The following is a 22,090-nucleotide window of genomic DNA, read 5'->3' on the forward strand; positions in this document are numbered from 1 at the left end:
TTGCTACAATCAAGCTACTATTACATTGCTACCAATCATGTCTTTCATGAGAGAAGTAAACACATAGAGGTAAACTATAATTTTGTTCGAGAAAAGTCCAAGATAAGACAACTAAGACTCCTTATATTCGCAGTGAAGATCGGTTGAACGACATTTTCATGAAGGCTCTGCCCAAGGGTTCATTTCAAATTTGATGAACAAGTTGACCTTCGACAATATCTTCGCTCCAACTTGACAGGGAGTTTTGGCGTTATAATCATGGTGTAGTGTGTCAGCGATATATTGCCGTGTTGCTGAGGGGGCCACGACACCCCCCAGCGACATGACTTTTACCTTTTATCGGCGATATATCGTCGAGAAATCGGTGATATATCGCCAACGGTCGACTTTTTCATCTTTGTTCTCACTCTCAGTCTCTCTCTAAATTCTTCCATTTGCTAAGTTTTCTCTTTCTACCCGGAGATCAGAGCTTTAGTTTGAGTAAGATGGATTGGAGCAGGGTTTGCACTCTAATCTTGGTTTGCACTTTAATCTTCGTCTGCATTGTTGTGGTTAGCGTCGGCGATCAAGCTCCGATAGCAGCACCCACTACCACGCCAGCACCACCCACTACCTCGACCGCACCAGTTTTCTCACCACCTGTTGCTGCCACCACGCCTCCCACCCCCACTACACCTACTCCAGTGGCAACAACACCCAAAACGGCGCCACCAACTGTAGTTTCAGCTCCTCCAGTATAAGCTCCCAAGGTTGCCAAAGCTACGCCACCACAGGTGGCGACCCCACCTCCAACCCTAGTTCTGGTTAGCACTCCTCCACCTACATTACCTCCTCCAGTGGTAGCTCTAACCACCCCTCCCGCTGCTCCACCTCCTACAGTTCCTCCACTAGCACCTGTGGCATCACCAACTGCATCTGTACCTGGACCGGCACCAAGCAAGAAGAAGAAGACGAAACACGCACCTGCACTTGCTCCCTTAGCTTTGATATATCGCCAAAAGTTGCCCGACATGTTGACCTATGTCGCCGTGTCGCCAGGCACCAACACGGCGACACAGGTCAACATGTCGGACCTTGATTATAATATCTTCTATTTCTAGCAGGAGTTATTGGGAGAATATTCTAGGAAATATTGGATCTTCTATTCCTAGGAGGAGATATCGAAAGAATATTGCAATATAAATGTTTCCTATTCTATGAGCCATCTGAGTATGGTAACTTCATGTGTGTGTGTGTGTATATGTATACACACCTTGTATTCTCTTATAGAGCCATTGTGAGATTAAGGATTTTTGCCTTAGAATTTAGGGTGAGAGCTTTTGTAATGCCATTTTGACAATTGGTTGAGTGATTTTCATTTTAATCTTCTTCCTATAGAGTAAAACTTCTTCCTCTTCAGCTATGGATATAACACATCTAGTTGGTGTAAACTACATTAAATCTATGTTACCATAATTTATTTGTATTTCTATTTGTGATTTCTCAATGTCTGTTCTAACCATTTTTAATCATATGATAGCATATTTTGTTAAAAGACTTAACAAAAACTCTTTACCAAAAAAAAAAAAAAGACTTAACAAAAATTTGCAATAACAAAATTAGCCATGCAAGAATACAGAATAAGTTGATGGGCTCTCTCTCGTTATATGTAGGTTTCTTCTTCTAGTAATCCTTGGAGTATCGGAATAATATCTTAGGGCGAGAGTGGAGTCTTTTGTGTTCTTTTTTTTTTTTTTTTTTTTGGTAAACCAACAATCATTTCAAAGAATAGGAGCAAGACAAGGTGTCAGAATTACATAGATCCAACAATCAAGTAGTGGAATTTAGCTAGTTAGTCCTCCCTACTAAGGTAGTAGCCTTTCCAGCTAGAGAATGAGCAACTGAATTGCATTCCCTAGGAATAAAGTTAAAACTACACGACAAAAAATATGAAGATAGGTATGTGATATCATGAACAATATTCAAAAGGCTTAAAAGGGTATTGCAATTGAGAGTTAAGAATCTTGATCAACTGCTGACAATCACTTTCCACCAGGAGTGGAGTCTTTTGTGTTCATGCTAATAAAAGATGTTATATGTAAATTTGTGTTGCATGTTTTGATTCTTTGGGTGCTTTTTGGTATTACACTACACATCGTCCTCACGTCCTTTCCAAGGTCCCCATTTCTTTCTTTTTTCTAAATGGAAAAGGTAATCTTTAAACTAAATTATTCTCCATTTTTTTGAGTTTTATGTGGGTGTGTAGCAACCATGACCTTGTCATTACTTCTTATGAAAAAGAAGAAAATGCCTTTCTAGATAATGCTTCTGCGTATACTCCCATTAGCTCTCGTGCGGATGTACGAATCACTCGTAAAAGAATTCTTACGTCGAAAAGAATGGGGGAAAGGGTCGGAGAAATTTGGGAAAGAGGGTTTGAAAATTTGAACTTGTAATGAGAAGATGAGGAATCACAAAAACATATATCTAAAACAAGAAAATCCAATTCATGTGAGAGTGATTGAAACATCTAAAGAGAAAGGGGGGGGGGGGGGGGGGGAATGGACAATGCTTATCAACCATAATAACTACCATTAAAAGTCCTCTGACTATTACTGTCAACAACAACACCCACCCCAAGGCCTGAGGTAGGGTTGGAAAAATTCCAAAAACATACTAAAAAGAAATATGGATTAAAAATTAAGGACAAAATCCATAGCTTCTAAGTGGAAGGTCAGGGGAAAGAGAGCAAGATGAGTGGAGTCTTTTGTCATTAGTTTAATTAAGAGGTAGCCACCCAACAAGGGTTGGGTTCTTGATGAATCAAAAGATGCTTGTTCAGAAGCCCACCACCTTCATTGCATCTCCACCTTCCCCGTTCATAATTCCCTATTTCCACTTCTCCCCCTATGTTTCCACTATTCCCATATCTCCCCTTTTCTCCCCTGCATTTCACATCTGCCACCTCCTCATCCTCTTCCTTTCTCTCTTCCAAGTCATCTTCTTCAAATTCTACTTCTTCCTCACCCTCTGCTTCTAATTCTGCTTCTGCTCCTGCTTCTGCTTCTTCTTCTTCTTCTTCTTCTTCTTCCTCTTCCTCTTCTTCTTCTGCTGCTTCTTCTTCTGTGTCTTGATAACCAAACCTTTGAATGTAACCCTTAGATAAGTTAAGCCTGAGGCGACCATCTCCCCTTTCAGCTTGGAAACAAGAGTTGGAACAGGGCACCATCACAGCTTTCATCACTAACCTCCCTTCTTCACGATGAATCTTCATCTGAACCCGATTCGATCCGCTTATGGTCGTTAATGGTGGCGGAATTTCCCGACATGAAATTGCCTTAGTGGGCTGTCTAACCAAGGATATTGGTCGCTCTTTCCCTTTGTCAGAGTTGGATGACTTAATCATCTGTTCTTCTTCTTCACTGATTGCAGAACCCGTTTCTGAACCCAAATTCTCGGTACACATCTCCAAGCTTTTTTCACTGAGCTGTGACGAAGAACGCTTCACGAGAGGATGGATATAATTATAAGAATCCTTCTCCTTCTCTGCTGCTATGGGATTCTGGGAAGTGTTGACAAGAGCTTGGAAGAAACTCCACCCACCCATGTCACCGCCATTGGAGCTCAACTGGTTCTTGTTGCACTCAAAAGCACTGTAGTCGTCGTTATTGTTTTCCAGTTCCTTCTTGTTGCTGTTATTCTCTTGCTGACTTCTCTCAGAGTTGAGATCAGAGATGGGAGTGATATTCCGAGCACAACTAAGTGCTCGGGGGAAGTAAGGTTTATTTGCAGTCAATTTGGGCCATGGATCAAGATAGGGTTGCAGACCTTGACATACTACTGAAGACATGACTTTAGTGGTTGCTTCCCAACAAATGAACGAACAGAAAATTACTGAGGAAGCAGAACAGAGCAAAACAGAGTAGTTATCAGGTTCTAGATTGGAATGCAAAAGAATTCTGGGCTTACAGAAGCTGATGGATAAGAATGAAGATGAAATGGAGGTTTTAACTCAAAACCCTTGTGTTGGTTTTGGTGGATATGTAGAGTAAGAAAAAGGGAAACGACACAAGAGTAGTAAGGGAAGGGAAGTGGAGAAGGGAGAAGGGAGAAGGGAGAAGGAAATGAAGTGGGGGATGAATGAAGGATTAGTGAGAGGTGGATGTGTGTATTTGTAGTGCACAAGCCCAAGTGCCAATGTGGGGACTGGTGGAGAGAGAAAGAGAGAGAGAGAGAGAGAGAGAGAGAGAGAGAGAGAGAGAGAGAGAGAGCTTTTCCATTTCCCCCAGAATTACCAGAAATCTACACTGCCACACATTGAAAGGTATAATGTTGGGCATCAGTACTGTCATATGGGGGATCCGCCCTGCCCCTGGTTACAGTTGGATTGGAATAAGTATTTTATAAATTTGAATCCAACTGTAATGGAGGAAATCTCCATATTGGAGAGTATCATTATATAATTGGTAAGAAAAAGGTATAACAAAACAAAATTTAAGTTTTTTTTTTTTCTTGTTTTTTTTGGTACCAAAAACAAAATTTAAGTTGAATGACAGCAGAAGGAAAGAAGTTGGAAATTCTCATAAGTTATTTCATTTCTTTCTCTCTTTTTTCCCCATTGGTTTTTTCTTTTTCTTTTTTGGATGGGGGTGGGGGGGGGGGTGTTGGGGAATAATTTTAATGTATCAGTTATCGGTATCAGCCATGGCCAACATTGAAGTGTGTGAGTGAGAGAGAGTTGATGAAAAAAATATTTAAAAAGAGAAAAACAACAACAGTTGAATGAGAGAAGAGGAATCAAGTATGAAGTTCTCAGATCTTGTGGGTTTGCATTGGTTGGTCAGAAAATGAGTTTTCCTAATATCCAGTTCCATTTCTCATGTGACAAAAGTGGGACTTTTGTTGAGGCCTTTGGGTGTGTGTGTGAGAGGGAGAAGTTTGACTTCAATCCTAAACTACAAGCTTTCTTGCTTGGTCTACTTCCCTTCCATAAGAAAGCCAACAAAATTCACAGATCAAATATCTTGGGAAGTAATAGCTTCTCTCATCTTCCTTAATTCAAAAACATTTTATCCACTTTTATGTACTAGTAGTCAGATTTCTCTCATCCTTCTTGACTTAAAAACAGTTTTTATATTATTTGGCTGGAATCTCTCCAACCTTGGATTGAGTTCATCACCAAGAGTGAACATTTCTACAGATGAGCTAAACCCTCACTTTCATCCTCCATGCATCAACCCCACCTCCACTCCCAAGGGGAACAAAAGCTCCAAAATGTTTTTCCTCCTTTACCAGTTAGATCATCATTCTAGATGAAATTATAATTGACAAGTACCTGTATCATCTATTGGGATCCAGCATCAGGTTTGAAGTCGGCCAAGCAATAGTATTTAATCCTAAAAACCATGTTTCAAGTAGCAAGTCTAGTTATCAAAAAACAAAAAAAAAAAAACAATAGCAAGTCTATAGATTCTAATAGCCTAAGCACTCAATCTCAAAAAATAATGTCTCCAAGTAGTGTACAGATTTCATCTCACGTCCTTTCACCTTACAAGCTATGGATTCCACTTTACCTATATTAAATGCCCCCTTTTGAATTGTTTCTTATGATCTTTACTGGTTGAAAACTGTTCTCTTGGTGTCATGGGAAATCTCTTTCCATTAAACACTTCCATTGATTACTCAAGAGTCGTTAACAATAGAACTTTTTCTTTTATCTTTTTGTGTAAAAGCATATTCTATTGGTTAGAACCTCTTGAGTGAAGGTTCAACACCTGCAGACCAAAACAGCAAAAGCAACTCCATGGTGGGGTTGAAACTTGAAACTAGGGGTGTCAAAAGGTCAATTTGGTCTGGTTTTAATCAGTTTGAACTTGTTTTAAATTTCAACCCCATCAAATATAAATTCATCCGAAAAGAAAATGATTGGTTTTCATCCTGTTAAGCTTTCGGTTGTATCGAATTACTAATGTTGGGATTCATTTTCCATGTAGAGAAAGGGAGGGTGTTTCTTGCCTAATTACCCATAAAATGAGGATTACTAACAATGGCTACATCTCCAGAAAGAAGACATTCTCCCAAAAGGAAAATATGTATAACATGGATCCTAATTCTGAATTCTCTCCTGCCTAAGAGATGGTGTTTTGTTTTCTACAGGTTTTGTATAGTGTCAAACTGAAGTTTAGTTCCATTATCACTCTAGACTGAACCGGTCAGATCGATCGGGTAGGGCTGAATTTAGATCGAAATGTGGATAAAATATATTGTGTCAAGTGATATAAGCTTCTTTCTTTCTTTGAGGGGCTATATATGCTATAACCATTGGCTAAATTCATGAATCAATGAAGTTACTCTAATTAAACTTGTGATGTGAAAAGAATATCTGAGAAACAGATCTTTTTCTTTCTTTTTTTTTTTGGGTGGTGGTGGTGGGTTTTAGAGGGGGGGGTTAAAGAAGAGCTCCATTAAACAAAGTTTAGTTGTGCAGACCAAGACTTTAAATGCAAAGAATTCATCAGCTGTAACCCAAAGTTCTAGTAAAGTTGCTTCTTTAAATTGTGATATTAAGTAGGTGAGTATCAACCATTTTAATAACATAGATGAAGTGATTCTGAGGATTTTTTCTGTACAACCGACAAATGGTAAAGAAGCCAATCTTAACTATTTAAATAGAGCATACTGACCTCCTCTGGTTCTTTTTCCTTTCTATTCAGATCCCTCTTTTTCTTTCTTTCTTTTCTTTTTTTTTTTTTTTCCCTCTTTGCTTACCAATCTGAGATCAAGTCCAGAAGATCACTGTACTTACATTGGGTCATGTTCTTTCTATTTCAAGCAAAGGACCAAACACTTGCTTACCTATCATTACACAAACTTGTCAAGAATGTCCAATCTCTTAGGTTTCTTATTCTCATGGCTGAGTCCATTTTGATATAAAAAACAACTTATGTATCCAAAGCCCATGATGAAAAAGGAAACCTCTCTCTCTCTCTCTCTCTCTCTCTGTCCCTCCCTCCCCCCAACCCCTTTTTTCATGTGTCACTACTTTGAAGCTGACTGGCTCATTTAAAACATGTAAGCTTGTTCACTCCTTCAAAGTATAAGAGGAAATAACTTACAAATTTGGCAATCACAACGCTCAAGATAACATGGAAGACAGATTCTACAGCTATACTGACACAAGAAATACAGTTTCCATGCATGCACAATCCTTTACAGGCATGTGGGTTTACTGACCTTTGTAAGGGAATAGAACTACAAGTAACCAGATGACCTGTTTAAAACTTCATGTTTTATTTCTAACTAGTACAGAAATCAAAAGCATCCACCACCATCAAAAGAAGATCAAATCAGTGGAACTCAATGTACAGCTCATTTACACCTCAAGAATGGCTTGATTCATGATGCTCTTCATTGATAGGATTTGAAATACTTGTATCTGGCCTCTCTCTCTCTCTCTCTCTTTAATCTGTATTAAATATAAATATATGGGTTGTAATAGTTGGGCATGTTCTATTCTTATTTTTCTGATTATGACAAAACCCACTTCTCTAGTCCCAACAAAGAACACCATACAAGTGACACAACTTGAGGTGCTACCATTGAACATTTCAAAAGTTCAAACCTTTCAGTCACTCCAAACCCTATTGGTTTTTGGTGTTTATCAGATAAGATCATCAACTGAGATTTTGAGTGGAAAGGAGGTCAAAAAAATAGTCAACTACAACTGCCAATCTATTCTTCTAGATGAAACTTATTGGGTCCAATGTACTGCCACCACAACCCAATAGGAAGAAAAGGGTCCATTTGTTTCCTTTTGACAATCCAAATTTTTTTTCTGGATTAGAACCTCATGGCAATAAAATCAGGTCAGTTTTGTTTTTAGGATTATCATGACAAAGTTGAAGTAGAGAAGCATGGTGGATTGGTTGGTGATGGTGTCACCATTGCTTCTGTTTCTTTTACTTCAAGTACGTCTATAAGTATTTCTTGAGGAATTTGTGAAGTAATCATACTCTCTCAAACATGATTAAATTAAACAATAGAAAGAAAGTCTCATGTCAACACTTTGTGGACCAAGCCTAGTTACATCACAATAATAATAAATGGTTGTTGAGATCATAATCATGGTTTACCACTAAAACCATGCCGACAACCATTTGTGCCGTACTATGTGTCAGATGCATTATGAAAAGTTAAGGAAAAAGGGGAGAAGAGGGAGGAGGGGGGGGGGGATCTCTTCTCCAATGACAATAGGGTAATTATTTTAAATGCTTAAACTCCAATGAGAATATCTAAGTGTAATCATCATCTTCACTTGTGGTCCTAATGAAAATGTCATGAAACATGGAACAAATGCTTAATGACCATGTCATAAGACTGGTTCTCTAAACAGGAATGCTTTAATTTGTTCTGTAGCTCTTCTTCCCAAGTACCAAAGCCTCTTTCTTTAAAAATGGGCGATGAGACTTTTATTCATTTTAGCTTCAGATTCCAGTCTAGCCAACTCAGGGAAAAGTGAGCTCTAAAACTAGAATGAAAGGAAGGAAGGTTAAGATTGCTTCTTTCGTCTATGTCCCCTTGGCCTCAAGTGAAACCTTAAAGCTAGCTCTGATTTTTCACCTTAATTTATGATTTCTTTAGGACTCATTAGAAAGTTGAAGGATTCCACTTCGTGGCTTACACAAGCATTCGTATATAACCGCACTCTCTAGCCTTTTCACAATGTTAGTGGCATGCTTTTTTTTTTTTTTTTTTCCCTCTCAACTTCACTGTTCTTCCTCTTTGCTTAACCGAACCTTTAAATTAAAAAATTAAAAAAAAAAAAAAGAAGAAGAAGAAGAAGTTGTAAAAAGGTGATAGTCTACGTAAACCATGCAGACATGTCAAGAAGCTAATGGTCATGTCATTGCTAACCACAATACAAACACAAAACTACTGATTGATCCCAAAATAAAGGGGGGGGGGGGGAAACACAAAACTACTGCTTCATGAAGCTCAACAAAATACACAACTATGCAGAAGATATATATTAGATTGAATCTTTAATGACATAAGAAATATATCTATTGTGTTCTTGATGCCTGATAACAGTTCAACAATGAGATTCTCTGGATCGAGGTTTCTCATATATTATGGTGAAAAATAGTAGATACCTGCCAAGCCACCATCAAGAATGGAAGAATGGAATTTCTTAACAGGTTTTTCAAAAGAAACTAGAGTAATTATGGATTAGTTCTTTGGAGTTCTCAATGGAAGACAGAATAGCACTGGCACAATGGATTGAGATAGCTTCTCTATTAAGTTTCTAAATAAATAACTTGAAGGAACAGTAAAACCCATATAGAGAATTAAGAAATACAAGGATGGAAGAAAAGGGGGGGGGGCAAAAAAGGAAAAAGAGAGGTGGTGGGGGGGGGGGGGTGCGGGCTTGCTTCATGGAAATGAAAGTGATCTTTAGATCAGCAAAGAAAAGCCTAGTAAAGGAGCACCAACCCATGCATGGACAAAAGAGAGGATACAAGTCAAATATGTAAGCTGATTCGATTCTTGAAAGGGCTTGAAGAGGAAGATAGCAGAAAATATTGAAACAGAAGCTGGTGCCTTCCACTAAATATCAAATACATTTACAAAGAATAGTATAATCGTACAATTGCCAAAAAAGAAAAAGATCTTCTTACATAGCCAGTTGCTCCTGTAATGCAACAGAACTGGAGCCAATCGAGTAGTCTGCCACAGTAGAAAGAACAACATTCAAACAGAATAAGACACCTTTATCTTATACAACATATATGCATTAGACTTTATTAAATAAAGATGTCATTCAAAACGCTCTTGCCTCCATTTGGCATCCACAGTCAAATATGGAAGGTTGGAAATTCCTGCACATGATAAAAGAGAAATAGGACAGGAATTTGCCTGCTTGAAAATGCTGATACAAAATGACCTCAAGATACAGGAAGGTTTTGAATTTCAATCTTTAATGATTTCAGTTTTTCCTCGACACTTGCTAGTTCCCCTTGAATCTGCAAAAATTTGTCTAGCCTATGTTGTGCTTCATCCTGGTAAGGCTTACTGATGAGTTTGACATAGCTTTCCAAATTCTCAATAGTCTGCAACAAATCCTTTTGCATAGCTTCTTCAAGTTCCCGTGCCAAAGCATCTGCTGTTCTTTTCACCTTGTCAGCCATTATCTTTCGACGGGCAGGGAAGTTTGAAATTGCAATAAAACTAACAAAAAGAGACGCTGAATCAGATCCCAGACAACGACATTGTCCAAACTAGATGAAACTTTATTTGTTATTTTTTACATCATAGAATAACATGAAATTCTACTTTGCATAAGACTCTAGAAGCAATTGTACAGCATCTGGAGTGTGCAGGTTGCTTTATTAGCCTACAGTAATTAAATTATACTAATATACTCACCATTAAAAAAGAAAGAATCTAGTACCACAATTTTTTTAAGGGAGTGGTTTTGGTTGTTGCAAAGCCAATACCAGTGGATGAGTATCCACAACAGATCATGGGGTTGAAAATTTATGCACAGGTATAGCCCAAAGTCTTCTACTCACATCTCAAATTTCAACCCAACCACACTGCTACATCAGGAAAAAAAATCCAGGATTGCCAAGAAAATGTATGGGACAAATATGGGGTGCATGGACAAACAGGAGTAGATGGAAAGATAAATAATTCAGTTTGATGCTGAAATTTGACAAGTGGCCCATATAGACCATTCTGTAGATATTCAAAGGTTGAAATTGCCAAATCACTCTTCCACATGGCAGAACATTTGTGTCCATCCACTAATTTAATCTGTCGGTTGCCAACCACATCAGATTTCACTTTATTTTATGCTTTCACACGTCAGATTCAGGACATCTACACTCGGGGATACAATTACTGATAGTATTCTACATCTTTACTCCTTGATATCTTGAAAAATTGACCAGTCTCATATCTCCTTTTTATAAAATATCTGAGCAGTACATTAACATAAGAAACAAATTTTGAGATCATTTGATCAAAGTCTTGCAACTCTTCACCTTATATCAATCTCTAAAACAGGATGAGTGTCTCATAATAACCATGATATCCATTACAACCATACAAAAGAAGGATGTTGCTCGAAAAACACAAGCATAGTGAAGAGCAAGGGGAGACACTACATGATTAACAACTACAGCCAAATGATCAAGTAGCAGTTGAAAATAATAGGAATAGGAAATCTAATAAGAATATCAACTATAGTCCCGTACAACTTACCAACAGAGAAAAACAGAAAAAGAGAATCTGCATGCACACATATCTTCCCTTCCATTATTTTTGGTTGTTTTTCAGAAACATGGTTTCTCAGTCAAAACCAGATGAACAAGAACAGACAATACTTGGTTCTGCACCAGTCAAAGTTTAAAAACCATTGAAAAAATCAGTGGCCCCCTATTACCACCCTCTTTTGCAAAAAAACTCACCATCATATATGTGGCAATAATGGCCTACCACTTCTAAACAAACTTGCATATTCCTACTTTGTCAGCATAAGCCTCATCAGTGTACCTTCCTTGGTAGAAATATCACCGCACATAAATCATAGAACAAAATTCCATCGAAACTTGCGAAATTTCCACCAAAATTTCCCATTTTGGGAAACCTCGAAACTAAAAACCAGGGGACTGAAAAAAATCCCAAGTTTCAATCGAAACAGTCGAAATTTCGTTAAAAATTGTCCAAACCTCGAAACCTGGTTCAACCCAACTAGACCAATTGGTTCATTAGAAAGAAAAAAATCCCAAATCTCATGGGAAACATGGAAAATTTCGTGGAAACTTGGGAAATTTTGTGGAAACCTGTGACTTTTTCCTGCAAGTATTGTAGTTTTCCCAAATTTTTTATTTTTTTGATTATTTCATGTTTCCCTAAATACCACGACAAATAGCCCCTCCATCAGGACTTCCCTTTCCAAATTATGTATTCCCTCAGACTGGTTATCTTAGGCATGTTGATGACCAAACTTATAAAGTTATAGTTGTCGATTACCTTGATAACCATAGGTATAAAATGTCATGGGATGTCTATGTTCGTTGGTTGGAGGAGAGGATGTTACAAGCATAGTACTACTCAGCTCACAAGATGGATCCACTCTTGGAACTCCTTTTGGCACTAAGTTGTACTTTCCTTTTATTGTAAGTTATTTTGTAATTGATGTTTTGAAGTTAGAAATTATATATTGAATGTTATGTACTTAAATAGTTAAGTTTATAGTGTACTTCTTGGATAACTCTACATTGATGTTATGTATATTGAATGACATATCTACATTGACTCTTTTAGCAAATTACAGCTAATGTGTTCTTTATACTCTAATTAGCTTAATTGCAGAGTCCCACCCTAAAATACTCCCTAAAACCTGTCGAAATTTACACGAAAAAGTCGTAAGTTTCCTTGAAATATCTCAGTTTCCCACCTAGGTTTCCCATTTTCACCTGGTCGAAACTTGAGTTTCCCTCGAATTTGAGGACGAACTCATTCTCTGTTTATTGGGCCTATTAGCTTGAATTTGTATCCTATCAATAGGACTTTACAAAGTCAAGTAGTACAAAGAACTTTAACAATTTTATTGTCCATGATTTAAAAAAAAGGGCTGACATGCCCATGAGGGGTACAACTTTTGCTTGAGGCATGTAGAGATGCAACAGAAGAATGAGGCATAAATTTATCCTTTGGAGGGGAGACCTACACATTGACCTGTTTGGACTACTCAAAGATGAAAAGCTTGAATACTTTTATAATAAAATTCAAGGTGGATTAAAGGATTAACTATATTGGGCTAGCTTTGCTAACACCCAACTGAACAGTCCAACAAGTTGAGAGAAGGTTGAAATGGACTAAATGGTCATATTTAAAGACAGCCAATAGGAATAACATATTCTCAAATATCACGATATGGGTACAAGGGTAGATTAGTCAATAAATAAAGTTGTGCTAAGCCACATTGACATAAGCTCAATTTCCAAATTATTCAACATGAACTCAGTGGAAAAGAAGGAAATGAAAAGTCCAAAGGACTCATTACCCGCCTGCAGAACTAAGTCCTAGAGCAAGAAGATCTTCCAATGTGGTTGGTAGCACTGATGTTAGAAGGGAAGCAGATAAACCAGCTGCACCAAGTCCTCCAAAAGTTCCCAAAACCTCCAAATTGGAAGAAACATGAACATGACCATTAGTTAACCAGTTTACTACTTCCTGACAGAGGTTGTCAAAATGTTTACACCTTGATAAAAGAACCTGAGGCTCACCACTTCACGAATTTCTTGCTCAAAAAGCTTTGCAGCAGCAGCAGCACTGAAGTTCTCTACCACTTTCAGGCTAAGCTGCTCAGCTTTCTTCAGCAATCTGTGAGTCTGCATCTCCTGGTTGGGTGAAGAAACAAATGAAGGCCATCTTTTTCCAAAATCTTCCTGGTAGACTCTCCCTTCACGAATATTATTTGATTCTAACCACACCAAATATTCTCCAAGTAGTTTCTGTATGCCAAACCAATATCGAGCAAGCAAGGGGGGGAGGGGTTATCTGTGAGTTGTCAGCAAATTTGCAAGGGTTCATTCAGAATACACGACCAACCACAATGTGTTAATGAAAGTGTGAAAACAGGAAGCATAAAAAACAGTAAATAGATCCCGATCAGATTCTGTCATGCAATGAGATCTAGAATAATGGGATAAGCACCGGATTGTACTGCAAGAGAGTGCATTCTAAATTCACTGCAACTTATTATGCAGCGAGTATGGAATCACTGCCATTAAATTGTTTAATCATTAAACTAGGGAAAGGGGAGTAAGCCAAAAATCTACATGATTCCATGTTCTTTTACCCCTACACAATTCTGAAGCCCCAAAAAAGACTTTCAGACGCATCCTTTTTATATTTCTGCTCAAACTATTCTTTTGGGGGTTTGTAGATTACACTTGACCTTTGTGAAACCCCACAAATGTCACTATTACAATTATATTTTCTGGTAAAAGAAGAAGATGCATTGTGGAATATTATGACAGAGAAGTAGGTGTAATAAACCAGAAAAATATAGACAAACAGAGCTCGAGAATGAATTGAAGAAGAAGATTTGAGAAGAGAATGAAAAAGATCTCACTCTAAATGTGAGAAACCTCAGAATCGATCTCTATATTTAATAGAATAATATGCATCCAGAAAAGAAAACTTACTAACTTGAGACAGGGTCCTATATGGACTCTATCTTCCCCCAGATCCAGGCTCTTGAGATTTAGTGCAAGGGCTAAATCTCAAGTGGTATATTGCTTTCCAATTATACCCTTCTAACACTCGCCTTCAAGCTGGAGAATAAGCATCAAATATTCCCAGTTTATTACAAATATAGTTCACTCGCTCAGCCTCCAAAGATTTGGCAAATAAATCAGTCAATTGCTCTCCGGTTTGAACATGGTGAGTAAAGATCAGTCCTTGTTGTAGCTTCTCACAGACAAAGTGACAATCTACTACAGTATCTTTCATTTGTTCGTGAAAAAAAAAAGGATTTGATAATGTAGATAGTAGCAGCTTGACTATCATACCAAAGAGACATAGGTGACTCATGACCAAAGCCAAGCTCTCCCAAAAACTGCTTAATCCACATCAACTCACAAAGACAAGTGCTACAGCATGATACTTCGATTCCGCACTGGATTGAGCAACCATTATCTGCTTCTTACTCTTCCAAGATGCAAGATTCCCTCCAACAAAGGTAAAATAGTTTGCAATAGACCTCCTATCAATCGTTGAACTAGCCCAATCTACATCAGAAAATCCCTCAACTCTCTTGCGAGTTGTGGCCATGATCTATTTAGTTGAACGCACATCAGAGCTCTTAAAATACCTTAGCAAGTGCATAATTGCGTCCCAATGAGTGGCCCGAGGGCTAGACAAAAACTAACTCACAAGACTAACTAGAAAGGCAATGTCAGGCTGAGTCACCAGCAGATAGTTAGCTTTCCAACCAACCTTCAATATTTCTCTCGATCTTCAAGGGCATCTCCATCTTCGGGCATGAATTTTATATTTGGATTCATTAAAGTAGTCAAAGGCTTTGACCAAGCATCCAATTTTAGATAGTAAGTCAATCATATATTTACATTCGGGCAAAAAGATTCCCTTCCTTGACTAAGCCACTTCTATCCCCGAGAAATACTTAAGCCTTCCTAAATCTCTAGTCTGAAGTTGTTTTTGCAAATAGGTCTTCAATACATCAGTACCAGCTGAATCATCTCCAAAAACAATAATATCATCCACGTACACAACCAAGAGTATCCTCCCTGTACTGGATTGACAAAAGAACATGGAGTGATCACTCTCACACCAAGTCAAACCAAACTATATCAAAACTGAGGTAAACCAGCAAGCATTTGGCGACTGTTTTTGATGAGGACATCAGTGAGCAGTTCCAAGTTTACCAGCGACACCGACGTAGAGATCATCCCACGACAGCATCTATGTGGATGGATGATGAGTTCGGAGGTTATCAGATTGCTAGGATCCTATGGTTCGATGAGAAACACTGCTCATAGGCAGTTTGTCATGTTATTTTCCTTAGTCTTAGTGGGTTGGGTAGTAGTTTACTATTGAAATATTTTAATTTCATGTTTGAGTCTTTATGGGCTGGGCCTAGAATCTATTTTTGCCCAATTTTGAATTATTTTGGGTTTGGGTTTAGGTGATATTTACAACTTAAGTTGGGGTTATTTTGGGAATTAAACATGTAGGGTTGTGAGGGATCAATTTTTTTTATTTAAACCTTGTGTGGAATTCGTTTTTGGGGATCAATGAATGAATGAAAGAATTAGAAAAAAGAGCTCTCTCTCTCTCTCTCTCTCTCTCTCTCTCTCTCTCTCTCTCTCTCTCTCTCTCTCCCCCTCTCCCCCTCTCCTGGTTTCTCTCCCCCTGTCCCCCTCTCCTGGCGAAACCACCACTTCTCTCTCTCTCCAAGTAACCTCTATTTCCTCCTTTCACCCTTATTTCCCACTAGAAAAATTCCCCTTGCACTCCTCTACAAAGATCTACTCTTTTTTTTTCTCAAAAAAGACCTAGTTTCTTTTCTGGAAATCTTCTTCTTCTTCCCCAAACCCCACGGTTGTTCTGTTTTTCTTGCAGGAAAAAAAATTTTTCTTTTTTTTTCTTCCCTCTTTCCCTTATACAGCAGTCTAGTTTTCTTTTGTTAGTCTCCCTTCCCTTCTCTTTGTTTCTTTTCTTTCTCTCCCTCTCTTATCACCTATTCTCTTTCCTAGGATACACCATTACTTCAAAATATTTTTTTCTCCTTTCCTAGAATTCACCACTACTTCAAAATATTTTTTCTTTCTCTTATTTTTGTTCCTAAATGCTTTCTAACCCCTATTTTGTAGCCACAATCAGCAGGCAACATTATCTTTCCCTAAATATTTCTCATTTATTCTTTGGCAGTAGTTTTGTTTAAAACAAAAACTTCCCAAGACTCCCTTTACATTGTTAATTGTTGAATTCCTTGTTAGAAATCTAATATTGATTAGGACAGCTCTATTTTCTTAAAGTTTCTTAATACCCTTGCATTCAATTTAGTGTTATGGTGTCAAGATCCCCATCCCCTTTTTTCCCTATTGATTCTTGTTTAGTTGTGCTTACCAGTAGGACTTATTGTGATTATTTTTCTACTTTAGCTGTCTTACATGCATGATTAATCAGATTTCAAGTGCTACAAATTCCTTTCTTTACTATCCGTCAAGAATAGGTGTTTAATTCTAAGAGTCTAGTAGCCCACTTTGTAGGTCCCCTAGTTTCTAGGGTTTCTCCTACATCAGTTTTAGCCCATATAGTGACTTCATCAAATGACATGCCAAACCATTTTTCCCTTGAGCAACAAACCCTGGATGTTACTCCATATATAACCTCCAAATTAACTTCTCATGAAGATCCCTATTGAGGAAAGCATTCATTACATTCAACTAATACAAGGGCCAACGATAAGTAGCAGCCAAACAAATCAGGATCCAAATAGAGGTGAGCTTTGCCACAGGAGAAAAGGTATCTAGACAATCCACGCCAATACACCTGAGCATATCCTTTCGCCACAGGAGAAAAGGTATCTAGACGGTCCATGCTAATACACCTAAGCATATCCTTTCACCACAATTCTAGCAAGCATAGAACAAAATTCCGTTGAAACTTGGGAAATTTCACCCCATTTTGGGAACCTCAAAACGAAAACTAGCGGACCGAAAAATATCCCAAGTTTCGATCGAAACCTGCTTGAACCCAGTTGGACCAAGTAGTTCATGAGAAGAAAAAAAATCCCAAATTTCGTGGGAAACATGGAAAATTTCGTGGAAACCTGAGACTTTTTCCTGCAAGTTTTGTAGCTTTCCCAAATTTTCAATTTTTTTGTTTCTTTCAGATTTCCCCAAATACCACGACAAATACCCACTCCATCACGACTTCCCTATCCAAATTGCGTAATCCCTCAGACTGGGTATCTTAGGCATTTTGATGACCAAACTTATAAAGTTACATTTGTCGATTACCTTGACAACCATAAGCATAAAATGTTATGAGATGTCTATGTTCGTTGGTTGGAGGAGAGGATGTTCTAGGCATTGCACTACTCAGCTCACAAGATGGATCCACTCTTGGCGCTCCTCTTGGCACTAAGTTGTACTTTACTTTTATTGTTAGTTACTTTGTATTTGATGTTTTGAAGTTAGAAATTATATATTGAATGTTATGTACTTAGGTAGTTAAGTTTATAGTGTACTTCTCGGACAACTCTACATTGATGTTATGTACATTGAGTGACATATCTACATTGATTTTTTTAGCAAAATACAACCATTGTGTTCTTTATACTCTAATTAGTTTAGATGCAGAGTCCCACCCTAAAATACTCCCTAAAACCTATCAAAACTTGCACAAAAAAGTCTTTAAGTTTCCTCGAAATTTTCCAGTTTCCCACCTAGGTTTCCCATTTTCACCTGGTCAAAACTTGAGTTTTCTTCGAATTTTTTTCTATGCTAGCAAGTGTACCATGAAGATTTACTTTCATTGCAAAAACCGAACGGCATCCAATAGCAATTTTCACAAGAGGCAAGGGAACAAGTTCCTAAGTATGTTTTTCCTCTAGGGCTGCCAGCTCCTCAGTCATCGTAGTTGTCCACCCAGGGCTCCACAAAGCTTCAAACATAGACTTAGGAGAGTGAGTCTTAATGGTAAATAAACAAGCATGAATAATAGAAGAAATATCATTATAGGAAACAAAGTTAGAGATAGGGTACTGAACACAACTTGAGTGCCTTTACAGAGAGTAATTGGACATCAAGGTCAGAAGCAAGGGGACTTGCCACAAGATCCACGGGTGGAGGAGCCACAGGTTCAGGAAGGGTCGTAGATGTTGGACGTTGCTAATATACATATTGGTCTCCATCTGGATGGTAGGAGCAAAGGCCGGGTTGTAACAGGTGAAGAAACAATAACAGGGAGATCCTCATCCATAGAGGAGATAGTCACGAGTTCAAAGAAATAAGGAATAGATTCAAAGAATGAAACATCAATAGTGATAAAATATTTTCGAAACTCAAAGGAATAACAATGATACCCATTTTGAGTGCGACAGTACCCAACAAACATGCACTTAAGGCATTCTAGATCAAGCTTGGACAACTCAAGAAGGTGGTCCCTAACAAAAGCACTCTCAAATACATGAGGCAACTCATGCAAAGGACTAGCAGGAAAAATAAGTAATATGGGATACCGCCTATCGAAATTCAGAATAGACAAGGGCATTCGGTTAATAAGAAAACAAATAGTTAGAACAGCATCAACCCAAAAGGACTTAGGGACCCACACTTTAAACAATAAAGAGCGGATGACTTCCATCAGATGACGATTCTTCTGTTCGGCCACACCATTAAATTGTGAGGTATCCACTTTAGAAGATTGATGAAGAATGTCATTTGAGAACATAAATGTGTTAAATGGAGAGGAAAAATACTCTTTGCATTGTCAATATGAAGACTCTTAATTACCACCCCAAATTTGTATAGATTTCAGCCATAAAAGAACAAAAAAAATCAAGCAATTTAGAACAATTTTTCATCAGGTATATCCATGTAACTCTCAAATAATCATCCCCAAAAAGTAATAAAATATTGAAATTCCAAAGTAGAAGTAACAAGATATGGTCCCCACACATCAGAATGAACAAAAAAGAGTTAACTACCCAATTATTAACCCGAGGGGGATAGCTCACATGGTGAATCTTCTCAATTGACACGACTCACAAGGTAAAGAAGAAATGGAACGAAGACGTTTATCTAATAATTTCAAACTATCTAACGAAGGATGGCCCAAATAGCAATGAATTTGGTTAGGGGTGGACATGCTCGAACAAGCAATCGAGGAAATGTTGTCAAACAAGCACAACCCTCCTCTAACTCATGGCCTCTACCAAGCATCCTCTTCGTCATAAGATCCTAAGACACACATTAACTAGGGAAAAAACTAACATAACAATTATAAGTGGTCAATTTATGAACAGATAATAAATAAAAAGGAAACTCAGGTAAGTATAGAACAAAGGATAAGGATAAAGTGGGGGTGAGATTAACAGTTCCTATGCCTTTAACATTAGCATAGGAACCATCAACAAGGGTCAAAATGGAAGACGGTGGATGAAAGGTTACTGGAGACTCCAGTCATATGGTCAAATGCCCTAGAGTCAATGATCCAGGGGCAAGAAGTAAACACACATGTTGTAGCATTACCTATTTGTACAAAGGTGGTTGTAGGAGATTGAGACTAAAGTGCCTGGAACTCGCTGAACCGAACATACTCTTTATCAAAATTTTCATAGTCTTCCCATCTGACCGTGGAGTAGTGGTAGCAGACGACTCTAATGATGCAACTTTAGCAACCTGCAGTGACTTGCCATAAAGCTTCCAACAAAAACCTCATGTGTATGACCTAGACGACCATAGTGGTGAGAAGCCCTAACATTCCTAGTAGTGTCAGTGGATCATTGTAAATTTTCCTGGATATTGGGGTTTCTGCCTGATCCTCCACCTCCAAGCCCACGAGGAGCTCCAGAACTTGACTCGCCACTAAAGCTATGGTTTAGAGTAAAAGATGCCAATGCAGAGTCATTGGTGGAACTAGACTCATATGAATTTTCTTTCTAGACACAAAGTACTCTAAAAATGTTTCAGACAATAATGGTAATTTATCTCCCCCTAGAATTTGTGCCCTAATTGAGTCAAATTCCTTCCCAAGTCCTCCCAAAAAACCCAAAACTGCAAGTTGTCTTGCTGATTTTGCACTTATGCCACATCCGATGAAATAGGTAGAATTGCATTCAATTCTTCATTTAATTCTCTTCTAATCTGCAAAATATTGGGTCAAAGGTATGCCCTTCTGATCAACCCTAGAGAACTCCTGTGGAACCTCATAGATGCAAGAAAGGTTGTTCTGTCCATAATACTAAACACTGTGGAACCTCATAGATGCAAGAAAGGTTGTTCTGTCCATAATACTAAACACTGAGGTAATCCCATAACTCCTTTACTATGTCAAAAAGGGTAACAAAGTCAACAATGTTCCTCACCATGGACTTCAACATTTATCCTAAGACTTGGGCATCTATAGTCTTCAACGCGTCATTCCTAGTAAACCAGAAACATGGAGAGAAATAGAGCTCAAGAATGAGAGGAAGAAAAAGATCTGAGAAGAGAATGAAAGAGGTCTCACTCTCGACGTGAGAAACCTCAAAATTAATCACTATATTTAATAGAATAATATTGACACAGAAAAATGAAACTTCCCAGCTCCTGATGGAGTCCAATATGGACTCTATCTTCCGCCAAATCCTTCTCTCAAGATTTAGTGCAAGGGCTAAATCTCGAATGGTATATTTCTTTCCAATTATACCCTTCTAACAGTATGCAAACTATTCCCAAAAAGAAATTCATAGGTCCTTAGATTATTCAATGAGGGTAATTCAGACCTTTAGAAGCAGATTCATCAACAAACTGGGCTTCTTTTCTTAGGAATAAGTCCAGGATTGAGTTCTATAAGTGAAGAGCCTTTTATCCCATGGGTATTCTGTGAAATAGACCACTTTTATGAGCCTAAACTATGGGTAATTAAGTTGTCTGTAAAATTAGGTATTCTTATTTTATGTCTTAAATTGTACCAGTTTGGCTGGTTTGAACCAGTGGCTCAATTTAAGTTGTTCTGAAGTGTTCTCTTTAAGTCATAACTGATTCCGTTTTGAGCATAGTTCAATGTCCTAGTCAGTTTAAGTTACCTAATGGTTTAAGGCTCAGGTTATAGGCCTTCCCTTTTTAGCATGGGAGCATGGTTGTCAAAGCATCTGCATAGGCCCCTCAGCCAATTTTTGGGTCAAAGCAACCTGGGTGTTGCCTTAGTTTCTGTTGCCCTCTATCGCCTTGCCTTGCCTTGTCGCCTTTCATGGAGTCAATTTTTTAGTCTTACATTGTGATAGGAGCATGCATGAGAAACGACTCGATGGAAAGAATTTTTTTATTACGATGTGAAGGATAGTGGCACGGCAGGGTTGTGCGGCCATCTGCTTCCTCAGACCAACCCAACTCTCCCCGCCCCCAAAAAAAAAATCCCCATTCTTACACAGTTTCTTCTGCTACAAGTTGCTGAAATTTCTTGCAAGTTCAAGGACATTCTCCATTAAACAATCTGCTGTCAAGGTAATTCAGCAAGAACAGTAAGCTTAAAGCATCTCCAGCCCCATAATTCTTCTTCTAAAAGCAAATCCCCAACTTCTCCCCGTTAATATTCATTTTCCCACACCATCACTCAGTCATCATAGACCAATTAACCATCAATCCATCTCCAAATCAGGTTCCAGACTTCCAATAACCCTCTCCATCCCCTAGCCTTTGATCCAAAGTTGGTTGAATTCTGTCCAGGCAAAACCCGAAACTTCCCATTCCATCTCTAACCTTCTTAATCCATAAATCCAAAATTACATTTTATCCAGCCATGAAAATCCTTCCAATCTTTGACCAGATGATTGCCAAACAAATAACAACACTCAATCCCCTTT

The 22,090-nt window shown here is 38.2% G+C and overlaps 2 protein-coding genes and 1 pseudogene across 3 annotated transcripts in view; 1 reads left to right on the forward strand and 2 right to left on the reverse strand.

Moving 5' to 3' along the window:
* The first annotated feature begins 485 nt into the window (after positions 1-485).
* LOC149028661 (uncharacterized) lies at positions 486-1,100 on the forward strand (annotated as a pseudogene).
* A 1,454-nt stretch (positions 1,101-2,554) lies between these two features.
* LOC149028662 (uncharacterized) lies at positions 2,555-4,103 on the reverse strand. Its single transcript, XM_089148944.1, has one exon. The coding sequence runs from the start codon at positions 3,827-3,829 to the stop codon at positions 2,762-2,764; it is 1,068 nt and encodes a 355-aa protein (XP_089005070.1). The 5' UTR covers positions 3,830-4,103; the 3' UTR covers positions 2,555-2,761.
* Positions 4,104-9,457: 5,354 nt separating this feature from the next.
* Positions 9,458-22,090, reverse strand: part of LOC149028663 (putative transmembrane GTPase FZO-like, chloroplastic) — a 29,033-nt gene continuing 16,400 nt past the window's right edge. Inside the window, exons 9-12 of one of the 2 annotated variants that reach the window (XR_016170402.1) lie at positions 13,275-13,502; positions 13,052-13,167; positions 9,815-10,206; positions 9,458-9,705 (exon numbers count right to left, since the gene is read on the reverse strand). Coding sequence is in view for 1 of the 2 variants with exons in the window: in XM_089138609.1 (XP_088994735.1) it covers positions 9,924-10,206; positions 13,052-13,167; positions 13,275-13,502 (627 nt within the window). In the remaining variant the exon portion in view is untranslated. Of the gene's footprint in view, positions 10,207-13,051; positions 13,168-13,274; positions 13,503-22,090 lie in introns of both variants that reach the window. The other variant, XM_089138609.1, reaches the window with a different exon arrangement.

This window comes from Hakea prostrata, chromosome 1, assembly GCF_041222555.1.
Source record: "Hakea prostrata isolate BN-2017 chromosome 1, UWA_Hpros_2, whole genome shotgun sequence".
NCBI lineage: Eukaryota > Viridiplantae > Streptophyta > Magnoliopsida > Proteales > Proteaceae > Hakea > Hakea prostrata.